At 42.7% G+C, this 14,948-nt stretch overlaps 3 protein-coding genes across 3 annotated transcripts; 2 read left to right on the forward strand and 1 right to left on the reverse strand.

Annotated features, from left to right (window-relative positions):
• Positions 1-813: 813 nt before the first annotated feature.
• Positions 814-2,099, forward strand: LOC145349850 (gamma-crystallin S-1-like). The gene is made up of 2 exons (XM_080198441.1): positions 814-960; positions 1,824-2,099. The coding sequence occupies exons 1-2, from the start codon at positions 814-816 to the stop codon at positions 2,097-2,099; spliced, it is 423 nt and encodes a 140-aa protein (XP_080054567.1).
• Positions 2,100-7,234: 5,135 nt separating this feature from the next.
• On the reverse strand, positions 7,235-8,328 carry LOC145349851 (gamma-crystallin S-1-like). Its single transcript, XM_080198442.1, has 2 exons — positions 8,182-8,328; positions 7,235-7,510 (listed from the first exon to the last, which is right to left on the reverse strand). Exons 1-2 carry the CDS (start codon positions 8,326-8,328, stop codon positions 7,235-7,237), a joined length of 423 nt encoding a protein of 140 aa, XP_080054568.1.
• A 1,718-nt stretch (positions 8,329-10,046) lies between these two features.
• LOC145349770 (gamma-crystallin S-1-like) lies at positions 10,047-14,280 on the forward strand. Its single transcript, XM_080198311.1, has 4 exons — positions 10,047-10,070; positions 12,951-12,980; positions 13,066-13,308; positions 14,005-14,280. The coding sequence occupies exons 1-4, from the start codon at positions 10,047-10,049 to the stop codon at positions 14,278-14,280; spliced, it is 573 nt and encodes a 190-aa protein (XP_080054437.1).
• Positions 14,281-14,948: the final 668 nt, after the last annotated feature.

Raw genomic sequence — 14,948 nt, forward strand, 5'->3', positions numbered from 1 at the left:
ATGTCACACTATCTGTAACTCACACAACTTGCCTCGGCTTGCAAAATCTCACTAACTGTCCTATCTGGAGACAATACACATCTCTTTAACCTGTGTTTAACCCTCTCTCCACTCACATTGTCTGTACCTTTAAGACTTGATTACCTGTAAAGACTCGCATTCCAACTATTATCTTGTAAATTGAGTTTGTGTCTCTATATGCCCTGTTTGTGAACAGAGCTCTTCACTCACCTGATGAAGGAGACTGAGACTCCGAAAGCTAGTGCTGCCAAATGAACATGTTGAACTCTAACCTGGTGTAGTAAGACTTTACAATGTGTTATGCCAACTGTTCAGCATTGCACAGTATTAGGAACACAATGGATTGAAGGTACTGCTACATTCTTCACACAACAATTAAAATGAGTTGGAAGCAAAACACATTCAATGATACATAGGTGTGTTATCCTTTAGTGTATGTGACATGTGTTTTGCTGCTTTTGTGCTGAGTCGTAACTATTGCAATCATTAAAATAACAAAAGTACAGCCCAGGGAGGCAATTCTGTCCAACGTATAAATACCAAGCTGTGTGAAGTGGGGAAACATTCAGTCAGTTAGCCAGCTAACTCTGAGCTCAAAATGGGAAAGGCAAGGATAAACCCGAGTTTATGTATTGAATTTTTCATTAAATGTTGCCTATTGGGCAAGTTGTTAACTTACCTTGTCTTTCTCCACAGATTATCTTTTACGAGGACAGGAACTTCCAGGGTCGGCACTATGAGTGCAGCAGTGACTGTCCCGACCTGTCCCCTTACTTCAGTCGCTGTAACTCCATGCGTGTCATGAGTGACTGGTGGGTGGTGTACGAGAGACCCAATTACATGGGATACCAGTACGTTCTGAGCAGGGGAGATTATCCTGAGTACCAGCGCTGGATGGGATTCAACGACAACATCAGGTCATGTCGCTCCTACCCATATGTAAGTTATCTCCGCTAATATGTCTTTGCTATTCAAACTGTGACTTAAAACGATCAGTCTGCTCAACGTTTGAGTTTGTGAACATCAGCTCTGAAGAGACATCAGCTGTTCTCACAGGTCTGATTTTAACTTTGGTCAGCGCTGGTTAACAGGTAGTGGGTTGTCACATATCCAGCCTGGTTTACCAATCCACTCACATGTCTTCCAGAAGCTAGTAACAGCTCTTGTAATTTTATCGCTGATGTTAAGTTTTACAAGTTGATCCTTAAACCATTAGTTGTGTGAATCAGGAAATTATGTCAGTTCAGCAGCCTATTTCAAAGTACAAGAATATCTGGGATACAATTAGATGCATTAATTTATAATTAATTGGCAAACTGAAAGCGATATTATTGCATTGACATTGTCGAAATAATATCATCTACAGATAAAGTAAGTCGTGAATGGCAACAGTTTGCTGACAGGCGTGTCACTCCATCCATTTTACTGTAATTGTTTAATACATTATAGAAAAGAGAACACTTCTCCCACACAGAGAAACAGAAAAATACTCTGCTCACAATAGGAACCAGGAATAGAGTCAAATTTTTACTGATATTGAACAATTAACATCAGTCCCATTGCACTGTTATACACACTTCACTGATTAACTGTTTAAAGTTAAGTTTACACATTGACTTTTATAAAATCGACTTGTTGGTAACAAGTCTCAAACATTATCAACCTAATGAATCAAATTATTATCTCAACTGTTCTCTCATTGTTGTTATCCAAGCTCCATTATATTTCCCCCTTTGCAATATTTCTCTTTTTCTACACCTATGTACATTTATATTGTCAATTTAACCCTATCTCTATTCCAGTACCAAGGTGGAGACTACAGGATGAGGATTTACGAGAGGCCTGACTTTGGGGGACAGATGATGGAATTCATGGATGACTGTCCCTCTGTCTACGATCGTTTCCGTTACCGTGACATTCACTCCTGCCATGTGATGGACGGTTACTGGATCTTCTATGAACATCCCAACTACAGAGGCCGACAGTACTTCATGAGACCCGGAGAATACAGGAGATACAGTGACTGGGGCGGCTACAACTCAATGATCGGATCTTTCAGACGCATGAGGGATTTCTAATCGCTTGTTGTAAACAGAATTTTGTCATGCTGAAATATTCTGAAACATAATAAATGTGACATCATCAGAACAGATCTTCTATTTGGATTGTGTTTCTATGTCTTTGGGGCTACATCTTATAATTTGGACAGCACAAAAACTGTCATGAAATAAATATTGATTATAAATTGGGTTTAAGAAAAATGTACAGTGAACAACGTTAGTTGCCTTCATTTCAGTTGCTCATTCAATTATGATAGCTGCCCCCATGTTTCATGAAAAATATCCTGTTGTGTATTGAGGCCAGACCATGTAGGGATGGCAGATTTCCTTCCCTAGGGGACATTGATGAACCAGATGGGCTTTTCTGGCAATTGAAAGTGGCTTCATGATCATCAATTAATTCCAGATATTTTTCCCCACGGGGCAGCATGGTGGCACAGTCCCTCACAACACCAGGGACCTGGGTTTGATTCCAAGCTTGGGTGACTGTCTGTGTGGGGTCTGCACATTCTCCCCATGTCTGTGTGGGTTTCGTCCTGGTGCTTTGATTTCCTTCCACAATCCAAAGATGTGCCGGTTAGAATGCCAAATTCTTCCTTTAGAGGCGGGGGACTAGCTTGGGTAAATGCATGGATTTATAGGGATGGGGCCTGGATGGGATAATAGTCAGTGCAGACACAATGGGCCAAATGGCCTCCTTCTGCACTGTAGGATTCTATGATTTCCAGCATTTTCTGTTTTTAATACAGCCTTTCCAGGCACATTATCAAAAATTCATCAACAGTATTGTTTCATTTATTCCAGGGATTCTCTGAGAGCTTCATTTAAAAATTTATTTATTGGGCTATCAAATCGAACACTTATCAGAGGTTGTAAGGGGAGAAATGTTGGCTTCTTGCTTGGGTTTTCTCTGTACTGGGCAAGGAATGAAGTGTAGCCCTGAGACAGATCATCACCAGCTCCTGCAGCAGAGGAAGGGTTGGATGGTGAATCTTTGTCATCACTCTTGCTCTTGTCCCCCTCCACCAGGATGTTGAGTGCCTCCTCTGAGAAGCTGTACAGCTGACTCCTCAGATTTGTATCCTCAGATAATGCTGTGTGCCACAAAAGGCAGTCCACGCCTCCTGTGGAGTTGAATATAAGAAGCTCACATCTGCAGCTCATTATTTCAAACAGGGAGTGGTAGAATCACAGAATCCCTACTGTGCCAAAGGAGGCCATTTGGCCCATTGAGCCTGCACCCACAACCATCCCACCCAGGTCCTATCCCCACAATCCCACACATGTACCCTGCTAATCCCTCCATGTTAAGTGCCCCACACTGAGTCAATCCATCAAATCCACACATCTTTGGACTGCGGGAGGAAACTGGAGCACCCGGAGGAAACCCACACAGGAAAAAGTGCAGAATCCACATAATAGACAGCCACCCGAGGCCAGAACTGAATCTGGTGCTGTGAGGGAGCAGTGCTAACCACTGTGTCACTCCAAATCTGGAGGTGTCTAATTTAGCATCTCCAGGCAGCTTGAAGTGATGATATTCAGCAGTTTAGAGCTAATATTGTGTGAAATTCTCCAACCTTGTCCGGTCCCCCTGCTGTGAGTGGAGATTTGGCTGAGTACCAAATTCTCCGTTCCTCCTGCAAGCGGTGACTGGGCATACGAGGTCAGAGAATTCCAGCCCTTACATCCTCACCCTACACCTTGAAATTAACAAGTCTTATTAGCAGAGTTTCCATTTAGGCCTGTCCCCTGTAACCCTGCCTTCATAAAAATAAAGCTCTTACTAAGCTCAGTAATCTTCTGCTCATGTATCCTGATAAACTGATGGGAAATGTGCAACTTCTGTACGAGTCTCACCACCCCATCACTTGTAGCTCAACAAGACTTCTTTGAGAGGTACGGCAGGGATAATCCAGGATGATTAGAGCGTGATCAAAGCCACCAGGAGTTTGCGGTAGTGGCCCAATAAAATCAATTTGTACGTACTCCAAGGAGTGATAGTGAAGATTGGAAACCTTACAAGCTTCAACAAGTATTTGGATGAGCACTTAAAATATCATAGCATTCAAAGATATGGGACAAGTGGTAGAAAATGGGATTTTAGTGGTGAAGTTTATTTATTAGTCACAAGTAAGGCTTACATTAACACTACAATGAAGTTACTGTGAAATTCCCCTAGTTGCCACAGTCAGGCGCCTGTTCAGGTCAATGCACCTCACCAGCATGTCTTTCAGGAAACCAGAGCACCCAGAGGAAATCCATGCAGACACAGGGAGATTGTGCAAACTCCACACAAGCAGTGACCCAAGGCGGGAATCGAACCCAGGTCACTGGTGCAGTGAGGCAACGGTGCTAAACATTGTGCTACTATGCCGCCCAGTAGATATTGTTGGTGCACATTCAATGGGCTCAACGGCTTTTTCTGAACTTTTTCTCTTTCTCTACTGTAGAGTTGCTATGATATATTTCTATGATATATTTCTATGAACTATATGACTCTGAGGCCAGAATTTTACCACACTGCCTACCATGGAAAGCGGAGCAGGAGCTCCAGAGGAGGAGAATGGAAAGGTCCGTCGATCTTGGGTGGGATTTTCTGATTTTCGGAACAAGCGAAGTTGTAAAATCCCGCCCTATGAGTCTATGAAAGATCTGTATGCCAACTCTATTGACCAATTTGGCAGGTAGTCACTTTTGCAGGTGGCACGATGGCTAAGTGATTAGCACTGCTGCCTCACAATGCCGAGGACCCAGGTTCAATTCTGGCCTCAAGTAACTGTGTGGAGTTTGCAAGTTCTACCCGTGTCTGCATGGGTTTCCACCAGGTGCCCAGGATTCCTCCTGCAGTCCAGAGATGTGTGGGTTAGGTTGATTGGCAACGCTGAATTGACTATTGGCATCAGAGAGATTAGCAGGGTAAATACATGGGGGGTTACTGGGTGGGATTTTTATCAGTACAGGCTCAATGGGCCAAATGGCCTCTTGTGATTCTGAGTGTCTGGAGGAGGCACCGATATTAAAATGCTCGACGAAGACTAGCAGCAGGGTTATGCTGCAGACAAATTAAACATTGACCAACTCTCTAAAACAACAACAGAATTGGAAGGTCACCAGGCTGGGCCAATGATTTCAGAGGAAATTGTTCCCAATGGCCTTTGACTATTCACTGGTGTTGAGTGAAACGATCAGGAGAGGCCCTTCACAAAACTGAGTGACAAACACACAACTGGGAAGTGACACTGAGACTCTTTATACATGAGTACTGAGTAATGTCATACACTGGGCATTTGATATAGATTATGGAAGAGGTTTCTCATTGGCTTGCCACTTGTACTCTGGCAGTACAGCTCATGGTGAATGTATAAATTATTCAGTGCAGTGGTTCAGTGGATTAGAAGCTAGTGATTGGATATGACATGACTATCAACTAGTGTAAAAGACTAGATTTCTATATGCCATCCCATGCTCCTCTTCCACTTTACATATGGATTGGCCATAGAATATTGTGAGTATTTTGTTTTGCGATGAGCTTTGATGTTTCCGTTGTAGATAGCCCCTTCCCCCCACCCCTCTGTCTTTTCAAAATCATTGCTACAGTATCCAACGGTTCCTGGACAAAGGACCTGAGGTTTTGGCTGTTGGGGAAGCAGGCACGGCTTGGGTAGCATCTGTGGGTCAAAATCCTGGAACTCTCTCCGCAACAGCGCCGACACCCCATACCCTGCAGTGGTTCAGGATGGCACTCACCACCACTTTGCCAAGGGCAATTTGGAAAGGGCAATATAAATGCTGGCTTTGCCAATGATTACCATTGAAAATAGTTAAAAAGAAAGATGTTTACTGCACCAGCGGTAAGGACATTAAGTCTGCAAGCTGTGCAAAGTGTGTGGTTCAGGGACATCTGCTCAGGACTAATCAATGTGAATTGGTTAAGCGGGTTCCCATTCGTGTGATAGGATGATTAGCCAGGTCATCCATTTTAAGAATGGATAAATTTCCAGACTCTAAAAGTATTAAGGGATATGGGGAGACCACACGGAAGTATATTGTTGAGACAGAGAGTCAGCCACAATTATAATGAATGGTGGGGCAAGTTGGAAGTGTTGAATGGCCCACTCCAGCTTATATTTTCTATGTTTCTTTATCAGTCTGATCAGGTTGTGCACCATTTATCAGTGTCTTTAAGACTGGGTAAGCTTAAGAGCTTGGCTATAGGCATCAATGCCAATGTTAAAGTTGGGAACATTCAAAGCAGGAGAATGGGAGAAACACGGATCTCTCGGACAGTTGTAGAAATGGAGGGGATTACAGAGAGAGAGAGAAAAGGGTGAGGCACTTAGAAACAAACGGAATTCAATTAAAGTTGAGGTGTTGCTTAACCAGAAGCTGGAGAAGATCACAAGCACATTGGTGATGGGTGACAGGATGTGGATTTGGGGCGGCACGGTAGCACAGTGGTTAGTACTGCCGCTTCATAGCTCCAGGGATCTGGGTTCGATTCCCGGCTCGGATCACTGTCTGTGTGGAGTTTGCACATTCTCCTCGTGTCTGTGTGGGTTTCCTCCGGGTGCTCCGGTTTCCTCCCACAGTCCAAAGATCTGCGGGGTTAGGTTGATTGGCCGTGCTAAAATTGCCCCTTAGTGTCCTGGGATGTGTAGATTCAAGGGATTAGCGGGTAAATGTGTAGGGATATGAGGATAGGGCCTGGGTGGGATTGTGGTGGGTGCAGACTCGAAGGGCCTGTTTTTGCACTGTAGGGTTCTATGATTATCTATGGTGTAAGAAAGGACACAGCCAACAGAATTTCAATGACCTCCAATTCATAGAGGATAGCACAGGGCAAACCAGCCAGGAGCGCATTGCAATAATCAAAATTCCAGTCACAAAGGCCTGGAAGAGGCTCCCAGCAGCAGTTAAGCTGAGACAAGATGGAGTCAGCAATGTTTACAAGTTGGAGCTAAGGCAGTTTTAGTGGTGGGAAGCTCACTTCAGGCTGAAATATCAAACCAACACTGCAAAAAATCTGCTTCAATCCATTGACGTACACTCAACATTCCAGCAATAAATGAGAACCCTGGCAGTGAAGTGAAGGATGTTTTATTGTTTTCAATAATATCCAGCAAAGAAGAATCACACTTGTCAAGAACAATTTAGAAATCCCTCATGCGTCTGAAAGATCCGATCATTGAGTTGTAGCCGCCCCAGTCGCCGTATCTCCTGTATTCTCCGGGTCTCAGGAAGTACTGTCGGCCTCTGTAGCTGGGAAGTTCATAGAAGATCCAGTAACCGTCCATCACATGGCAGGAGTGAATGTCACGGTAACGGAAACGATCGTAGACAGAGGGACAGTCATCCATGAATTCCATCATCCGTCCCCCAAAGTCAGGCCTCTCGTAAATCCTCATCCTGTAGTTTCCACCTCGGTACTGGAATAGAGATAAGAACATATTTGTAATGGACGTAACAAATAGAATGAGCAGCAGGGAATAAATGAAGAGTTGCGGATGATATTTCTGAACAATTGAGTTCATTATCTGTTGGCTAAATTCCCACGCGTCCCTTCTCCATATTGTTAGGGAAGAATGCTGAAAAGTGACCTTAGCGTGGACTCAGGTTGGGCCAGACCGAGAGGCAATTTATTTAAATATGAAAGTTCATTTGTTTTGCACATTGTAACGCGGTATTCTTTCTATCTGACAGATTTAAAACCTTGTAGTTCCCAAGAATGTTTATCATTAAGGCCTTCATTATTCAACCATGCTAGAAATGATATTTTTACATACAAGCTAGACGTAGTTTTTAGCTCAAAATCGTTAAATAATATGAACCAAGGTCTAATAATGTTATTGTATTCTCTTTAAACTTTGGATCTCTGTACAGTTTTCATGGTATTAACATTTAAGTGTAATGAATTATACTTAAGGATGATGATTTGTATTTTTTTTCCAAATTAAGAATGTGCTCCACACACAAAACACTAGTGAAAACAGCTGAAGAGTTTCCACTGTTCAAACCAACAAACTCAACTGGCCTTCTTCATCATGTTTTTTTAATCATCCATCCGATTATATACAAGAAGTCACCAAAGGTAACTTACATATGGGTAGGAGCGACATGAGCCGATGCTGTCGTTGAATCCCATCCAGCGCTGGTACTCAGGATAATCTCCCCTGCTCAGAACATACTGGTATCCCATGTAATTGGGTCTCTCGTACACCACCCACCAGTCACTCATGACACGCATGGAGTTACAGCGACTGAAGTAAGGGGACAGGTCGGGACAGTCAGTGCTGCACTCATAGTGCCGACCCTGGAAGTTCCTGTCCTCGTAAAAGATAATCTGTGGGGAAAGAGACAAGTGAAAACTAATAATTTCTCAAATCAGGACATACTGAATGAAAAATCCTAATGCCACGTATAAACATTGAGTTATTCTTGCCTTTCCCATTCTGTGTTCACTGTTAGTCTAGGAACAGAATGTTTCACTGTTTCACACAGTCTGCTATTTATATGCTGGGCAGGAAAACCTCCCTCAGCTGTACTTTGTTATTCTAATGATTCAGTGCTGAAAATCAGCAAATTTGAACAAAATGCCTGTTGTATTTGTTGCAACAAAATACCTAAAAGACACCTGCTGTGTGAATAATTCATTCCCTTTTGCTTTCATTTCACTTTCATTGTTATTTGAACAAAGCATTCCTAAAATGGTCCCAGCTCCTAAATCACCCAGATTCGTTTAATGAGCACATTTCATTGAAGTAATGATAAATTTATATTACAATATGCAAGGAAGTTCAATTCTAAAAGGGTACACCAACTCTGGGTAAAAATGTTTTTCCTCCCCTCCCCACCCGAACCTCTCTCCTTGAACCTATGTCCCCTCATGAGTAACCCTCCAACGAAAGGGAACAGCTGCTCTCTATTCACTCTGTCCGTGTCCCTCATAATCTTATACAACTCAACCAGGCTGTCCCTCAGTCTTCTCTGCTCTAACAAAAACAACTCAAATCCACCCACTCTCTCTTTATAACTTAAATGTTCCATCCTAGGCAGCATCCTCTGCATCTCTTCTGCGCCTCCTCCAGTGCAATGACATCCTTCCTATAATGTGCTGACCAGAACTGCACTCTAGCCTCACCAAAGTCCTGCACAACTCCAATATGACTTCCCTGCTATGTAATCTATGCCTCGATTGATAAAGCAAAGCGTCCCATATGCCTTTTCCACACGACTAACATGTCCTCCTGCCTTCACAGATCTGTGGACAAACACTTCAAGTTCCTTTTGTTCCAAAGAACTTCCTGGTGTCCTACCATTCATTGAGTACTTCCTTGTCAAATTATTCCTTCCAAGGTGTATCACTTCACACTTTTCAGGGTTAAATTCCACCTGCAACTTATCTGCCCCTTTGACAATTCTGTCGAGATCTTCTTGAAACCCAAGACACTCCAACTCACTGTTAACCACCCAGCCATCCTTTGTGTCATCCACAAACTTATAAATCCTACTCCCCACATAATCATCTATGTCATTTATATAAATTACGGCTAATAGGGGATCCAACACAAATCCCTGTGGTACGCCACTGGACGCTGGATTTCAGTCACTAAACCAGTCTGTCATCACCCTCTGCCTCCTCCATCTGAGTCTATTTTGAATCCACTTTCTCAGATTACCCTGTAACCCATGTGATGGACTGCGCTATGTTCACAGCACTTTGTAGCTTGTTGCTGTCTTGGTCAGAGCATAGCCATACCAAGCTGCGCTACATCCAGAAAGGATGCTTTCTGTGGTAAGAGTCGTAGCAGACATGACAAATTTCCTTAGAGTCCTGAGAAAGTAGAGGCGTTGGCGAGCGTTCTTAACTATAGCGTCAGCATGGAGGGAAAAGGCCAGGTTGTTGGTGATCTGGACACCTAGAAACTTGAAGCTCTCGTCCTTTTCCACTTCACCCCCGTCGAAATGAACGCATGCGTGTCTGAGAAAGTTTGAAAATGGAACTGCACCAGGACCTGGTGGGCGGCACGGTAGCACAGTGGTGAGCACTGCCGCTTCACAGCTCCGGGGTCCTGGGTTCGATTCCCGGCTCGGGTCACTGTCTGTGTGGAGTTTGCACATTCTCCTCGTGTCTGCGTGGGTTTCCTCTGGGTACTCCGGTTTCCTCCCACAGTCCAAAGATGTGCGGGTTAGGTTGATTGGCCATGCTAAGAAATTGCCCCTTAGTGCGTAGGTTAGAGGGATTAGTGAGTATGATATGGGGGTAGGGCCTGGGTGGGATTGTGTTCGGTGCAGACTCGATGGGCCGAAGGGCCTCTTTCTGCACTGTAGGGTTCTACCTGCCCCTCCCAAACAAAACTACCTGAAATTTCAAATTAATTCAAGATAGAATTGCAAATAGTGAAAAACAAGTTGGTCAGCTCGAATGTCATATATTTTATTATGGAGTTCAATGCCTGGTACAGTGATGGATGCTGCTTCCATAGTAACCTTTAAGAAAAAGAGTTACGTAGAGGAACGGAATAACCGGAGGAGCAGGCCCTCTAGCCAGACCTACATGGCTGCTCTGCAATGAACACAAGATTACCTTCACCCATTATCCTTTAACACCTTTTGATGGTAGCACAATGGTTTGCACTGCTGGCTCACAGTGTCAGGAACTTGGCCTTGATTCTAGGCTTGGGTCTCTGCCCGCGCGGAATCTGCCCATTTTCCCCATGTCTGCATGGGGTTCCTCTGGGTGCTCTGGTTTTCCCCCACAGTCCAAAGGATGTGCTGGTTAGATGCATTGGCCCTGCTAAATTCTCCCTCAGTGTACCCGAACAAGTGTGGTGACTAGGGGGTTTTCACAGTAACTTCATTGCAGTGTCAATGTAAACCCACTTGAGACACGAATAAATTAACATAAACTTAATAATAATCTATCAATCTCAGATTTAACATCTACAATAATTTAACTCCAATTGCTGTTTGGGGAAAAGATTCCCAAACTACCATCACCCTCTCTGGCTCAAATTTTAGACCATGTCCTACACTCCCTAAATAGGAGAAATATGTTCTATCTATTTGGCCTACCTGTTCCCCTGAATATCTTGTAAACCTCAGTCAAATTACCCCTTAACCATCGAAATTCAAGGCTCCAAAATCCTGCTACCTATAAAACTCTGGGATTCCAGGCATCATTCTTGTAAAGCTACACTAAAATCCACCCAGGTCCAATTCATTTCTCCAAAGGTGTTTTGCTCGGAATATTCACAATGCTCCACATGAGGTCTAATCCAGAGCTTTGTTAATATTGAGCATGACTTTTACCCACTTTTATTTATGTCCTCTGGATATGAAGGTCATAATTCCATTAGCCTTTTTAATGTATTCTGTACCTGTTGATAACAATTTAATGATCTACATAGATCGTCCCCAATTCTCTTTGGACTTTCATTGTTTCTAGATTTTTACCACATGGAAAGTACACTTTTCTATCCTTTCTGATCCAAATTAAATCCCCTCACCTATGTTGCCTATATCGGATCCATTTGCCACAGGCTCCTGCTTTCTCCTAATCTATTAAAATGTATTTTCATGCTTCCATCAACACTCCTTGGTCCGCCTTGTTGCCCAACAAGGTGCATACACGCTGTGGGTCGTGCGAGGGCTGCTCTTGGATGTTGCTTCGAGAGTTACCTTGTGCTTCACGTGGTTAGTGTACGCTTAAACTGGACCATCTGACGGGCAATACGACAGCTCAGTGACTATCACTGTTTGCTGTGCAGATACATGGATTTGGGCCAGTGCCTGCGGGAGTTTGCGCATTCTCCCCATGCTTGCGTGGGTTTTCTCCGGGTGCTCTGGTTTCCTCCCACACCCCAAAAACATGCTCTTAGGCTGATTGGTGTAACAAATTGTCCCTAAATTAGTCTTCCCTCAATCTTCCCCAATAGCGTAGGCAAAGGTCATAGGTGGAGGAGGGCACTCACAATGTTAAAATGGTGATGCGGGCTCGTTGGGCCAAAGGGCCTATTTCCCGTGCTGTGTTGTTCTTTGTTCTTTGTACTCCTTGTAATAATGCCTATCTTTCTGTCATTGGTAAACGTGAGCATGTGTCTTTTTATTTTATCACCTAGGTTGTTAATAAATACTGAAAATATTTGAGGGTTCAACACAGATTGTTAAGAGTTACCACTGGGTAGATCTTGCCATTCTGAGTAACTGTCCATTATCCCTTCCCTCTTCTCCTGCCATTTAGCCATTCCTTAACAAGGTCAATAATTCACCTCACCCTGCTTTGGTTGACTTTTGGTCAACTTTGAAGGGATTTGATCAAATGCTTTCTGGAAGACCATATTGATAAAATCCATAGACATGTCCATGAGAAGAGGGAAAATAGATACATGCAGTGATTAAAGCTTTAGGTGTTTTGGACCACGATGTGAAATCAGATACCGCTGACAGCCACACATCAGCCAACTATCTAAAGTGGTGTAAATAAAAAAAAGAACTTGTTCTGGATGTATGCATTGTGCCAGTTCTGGAGTCTCCCACAATCATTACATGGACAAATCAGAAACATACCTGACTGAATGTGTCACGTTAACTGCTGGGGAACGTCAGGGTAAATACAGTATCAGGAACACAATGAATACCAATGCTCTTTTGTCTTATTGACTCAACAATTAAAATGAGGTGGAGGCAAAAAACTTTCAGTGATACATAGGTGCCTTTTCTTTAGTCTATGTGACATGTGGTTTACTGCTATTGTGCTACATTCAAACCATCGCAATCATTAAAATAACAAAAGGCAAGCCCAGAGAGGCAATTGTATCCAATGTATAAATACCAAGCTGTGTGAAGCAGAGACATTCAGTCAGTTAGTCAACTAGCTCTGAGCTGAAAATGGGAAAGGCAAGGATAAATCAGAGTTTATGTGTTGCATTAGAATTCTTATTTCTCAAGTTATTAATGAACTAATCACGATCTCCTTCCACAGATTATCTTTTACGAAGACAGGAACTTCCAGGGTCGGCACTATGAGTGCAGCACTGACTGTCCCGACCTGTTCCCTTACTTCAGTCGCTGTAACTCTGCCCGTGTCATGAGTGACTGGTGGGTGCTGTATGAGAAACCCAATTACATGGGATACCAGTATGTTCTGAGCAGGGGAGATTATCCTGACTACCAGCGCTGGATGGGATTCAACGACAACATCAGGTCATGTCGTTCTTACCCATACGTAAGTTTCCTTTCGTGACCTTTGTATATAACCCGGATAGCTGAGTGGAAAATGATAAGCTGTGGGGCAGTTGAGTTTGTTGTTTTGAACTGAAGAAACCCTTTAGCTGTTTTGACCAATATTTTGTGTGTGGAGTATCTAAATGCGCTTAATTTGAAAATGGTAACTAATACAAATTATTTTCTCAAATGTATAATTAATTATACTTAAATATTAAAATCATGAAACTTGTACATGGGTCCATAGTTTAAAGAGAAAGCAATTTTATTATTATAAATTGGTTCACATTATTTAACTATGTTAACTAGTTGTGGGAATTGTCAGGATTGAATGTAAAAATATTCTTTTCATTAAGGTTGAAAAAGTTAGTCCTTATTAAGAGACATTCTTTCAATTTGCAATGTTCTCTTACTCAGTGGGGTGGAAAGATCATCATTTCTTGATCTGGACCAGAAATTAGCATTAATATAAAAATAAATCTGTAATGGCCCAACTGGAATCCAACCTGACAGGAATTATCTAAAGATTTGAGCACGTTTTTGTTTGAAGGAGGGATGCAAGGGCATTTAGTCAACAGATAATGAGCTAAATTGTTCGGTAATATCATTTCCAAGTCTTCATTTATTCCCTGCTCTATAGAAAGCTGCCTTTCCAATTGTTAAGTCCATGTCAAATGTGTTTTTATTTCTATTCCAGTACCGAGGTGGAAACTACAGGATGAGGATTTACGAGAGGCCTGACTTTGGGGGACAGATGATGGAATTCATGGATGACTGTCCCTCTGTCTACGATCGTTTCCGTTACCGTGACATTCACTCCTGCCATGTGATGGACGGTTACTGGATCTTCTATGAACATCCCAACTACAGAGGCCGACAGTACTTCATGAGACCCGGGGAATACAGGAGATACGGTGACTGGGGCGGCTACAACTCAACTATCGGATCTTTCAGACGCATGAGAGATTTCTAGATTGTTCTTGATAAATGTAATTCCCCTCTGTTGGAACATTCTTGAAAATAATAAAACCTCCTGTCATTCACAGTCAAGGTTTTCACTTATTTGTGGATTGTTGTGGAGATCATTAGAAATCTCGAACTAAATTCTCATATTCTCCATTTTACACCTGTAATCTCAGCTCCTGGATATATGAATAAACTTTGTCCATATTATTAATTTAATATGTTAACTCAGTGAAACTGAGAGGCTACTCATCATATTCTTCCAAGTCTCCGTAGATCAGGGAATGGTGCCAGAGAACTGGGACATTGAAATTGTTTTTACAGAAAAACAGTGTAAATCCAGCTGCTATGGCCTTATCATCTTGTGGCGTGGGAGAACCTTTGCCAATATTACCTGGAATCACATTTACAGTTACTTTGCCAAGTGTAGATGAAGGAAACTCAGCAGGGACTTGTTAAAGTCAAATCATGTTTATCCATTTCGACGGAACATTTCTAACAAAATAAGGGATTGGATAGATGAGGGTCATGTGGTAAATATGGATTTCCAAAGGGCAATTGATAAACTGCCACATATTTGGCATGCCGGCAAAATTGAACATAAGAAATAGGAGCAGGAGTAGGCTATCTAGCCCTTCGAGCCTGCCCCACCATTCAATAAGATCATGGCTGATCTGA

This window comes from Carcharhinus amblyrhynchos, chromosome 11, assembly GCF_965287045.1.
Source record: "Carcharhinus amblyrhynchos chromosome 11, sCarAmb.v2.hapA, whole genome shotgun sequence".
Lineage (NCBI taxonomy): Eukaryota > Metazoa > Chordata > Chondrichthyes > Carcharhiniformes > Carcharhinidae > Carcharhinus > Carcharhinus amblyrhynchos.

Bases quoted from the DNA above. Each gene is read 5' to 3' on its own strand.
- LOC145349850 (XM_080198441.1), top strand. From the start codon at position 814: ATGCGTGTCATGAGTGACTGGTGGGTGGTGTACGAGAGACCCAATTAC. The intron at 961-1,823 runs GTAAGTTATCTC...TCTCTATTCCAG, and splicing joins CATGTCGCTCCTACCCATAT to TACCAAGGTGGAGACTACAG.
- LOC145349851 (XM_080198442.1), bottom strand. From the start codon at position 8,328: ATGCGTGTCATGAGTGACTGGTGGGTGGTGTACGAGAGACCCAATTAC. The intron at 7,511-8,181 runs GTAAGTTACCTT...TCTCTATTCCAG, and splicing joins CATGTCGCTCCTACCCATAT to TACCGAGGTGGAAACTACAG.
- LOC145349770 (XM_080198311.1), top strand. From the start codon at position 10,047: ATGAACGCATGCGTGTCTGAGAAA. The intron at 10,071-12,950 runs GTTTGAAAATGG...TCAGTCAGTTAG, and splicing joins ACGCATGCGTGTCTGAGAAA to TCAACTAGCTCTGAGCTGAA. The intron at 12,981-13,065 runs GCAAGGATAAAT...CTCCTTCCACAG, and splicing joins CTGAGCTGAAAATGGGAAAG to ATTATCTTTTACGAAGACAG.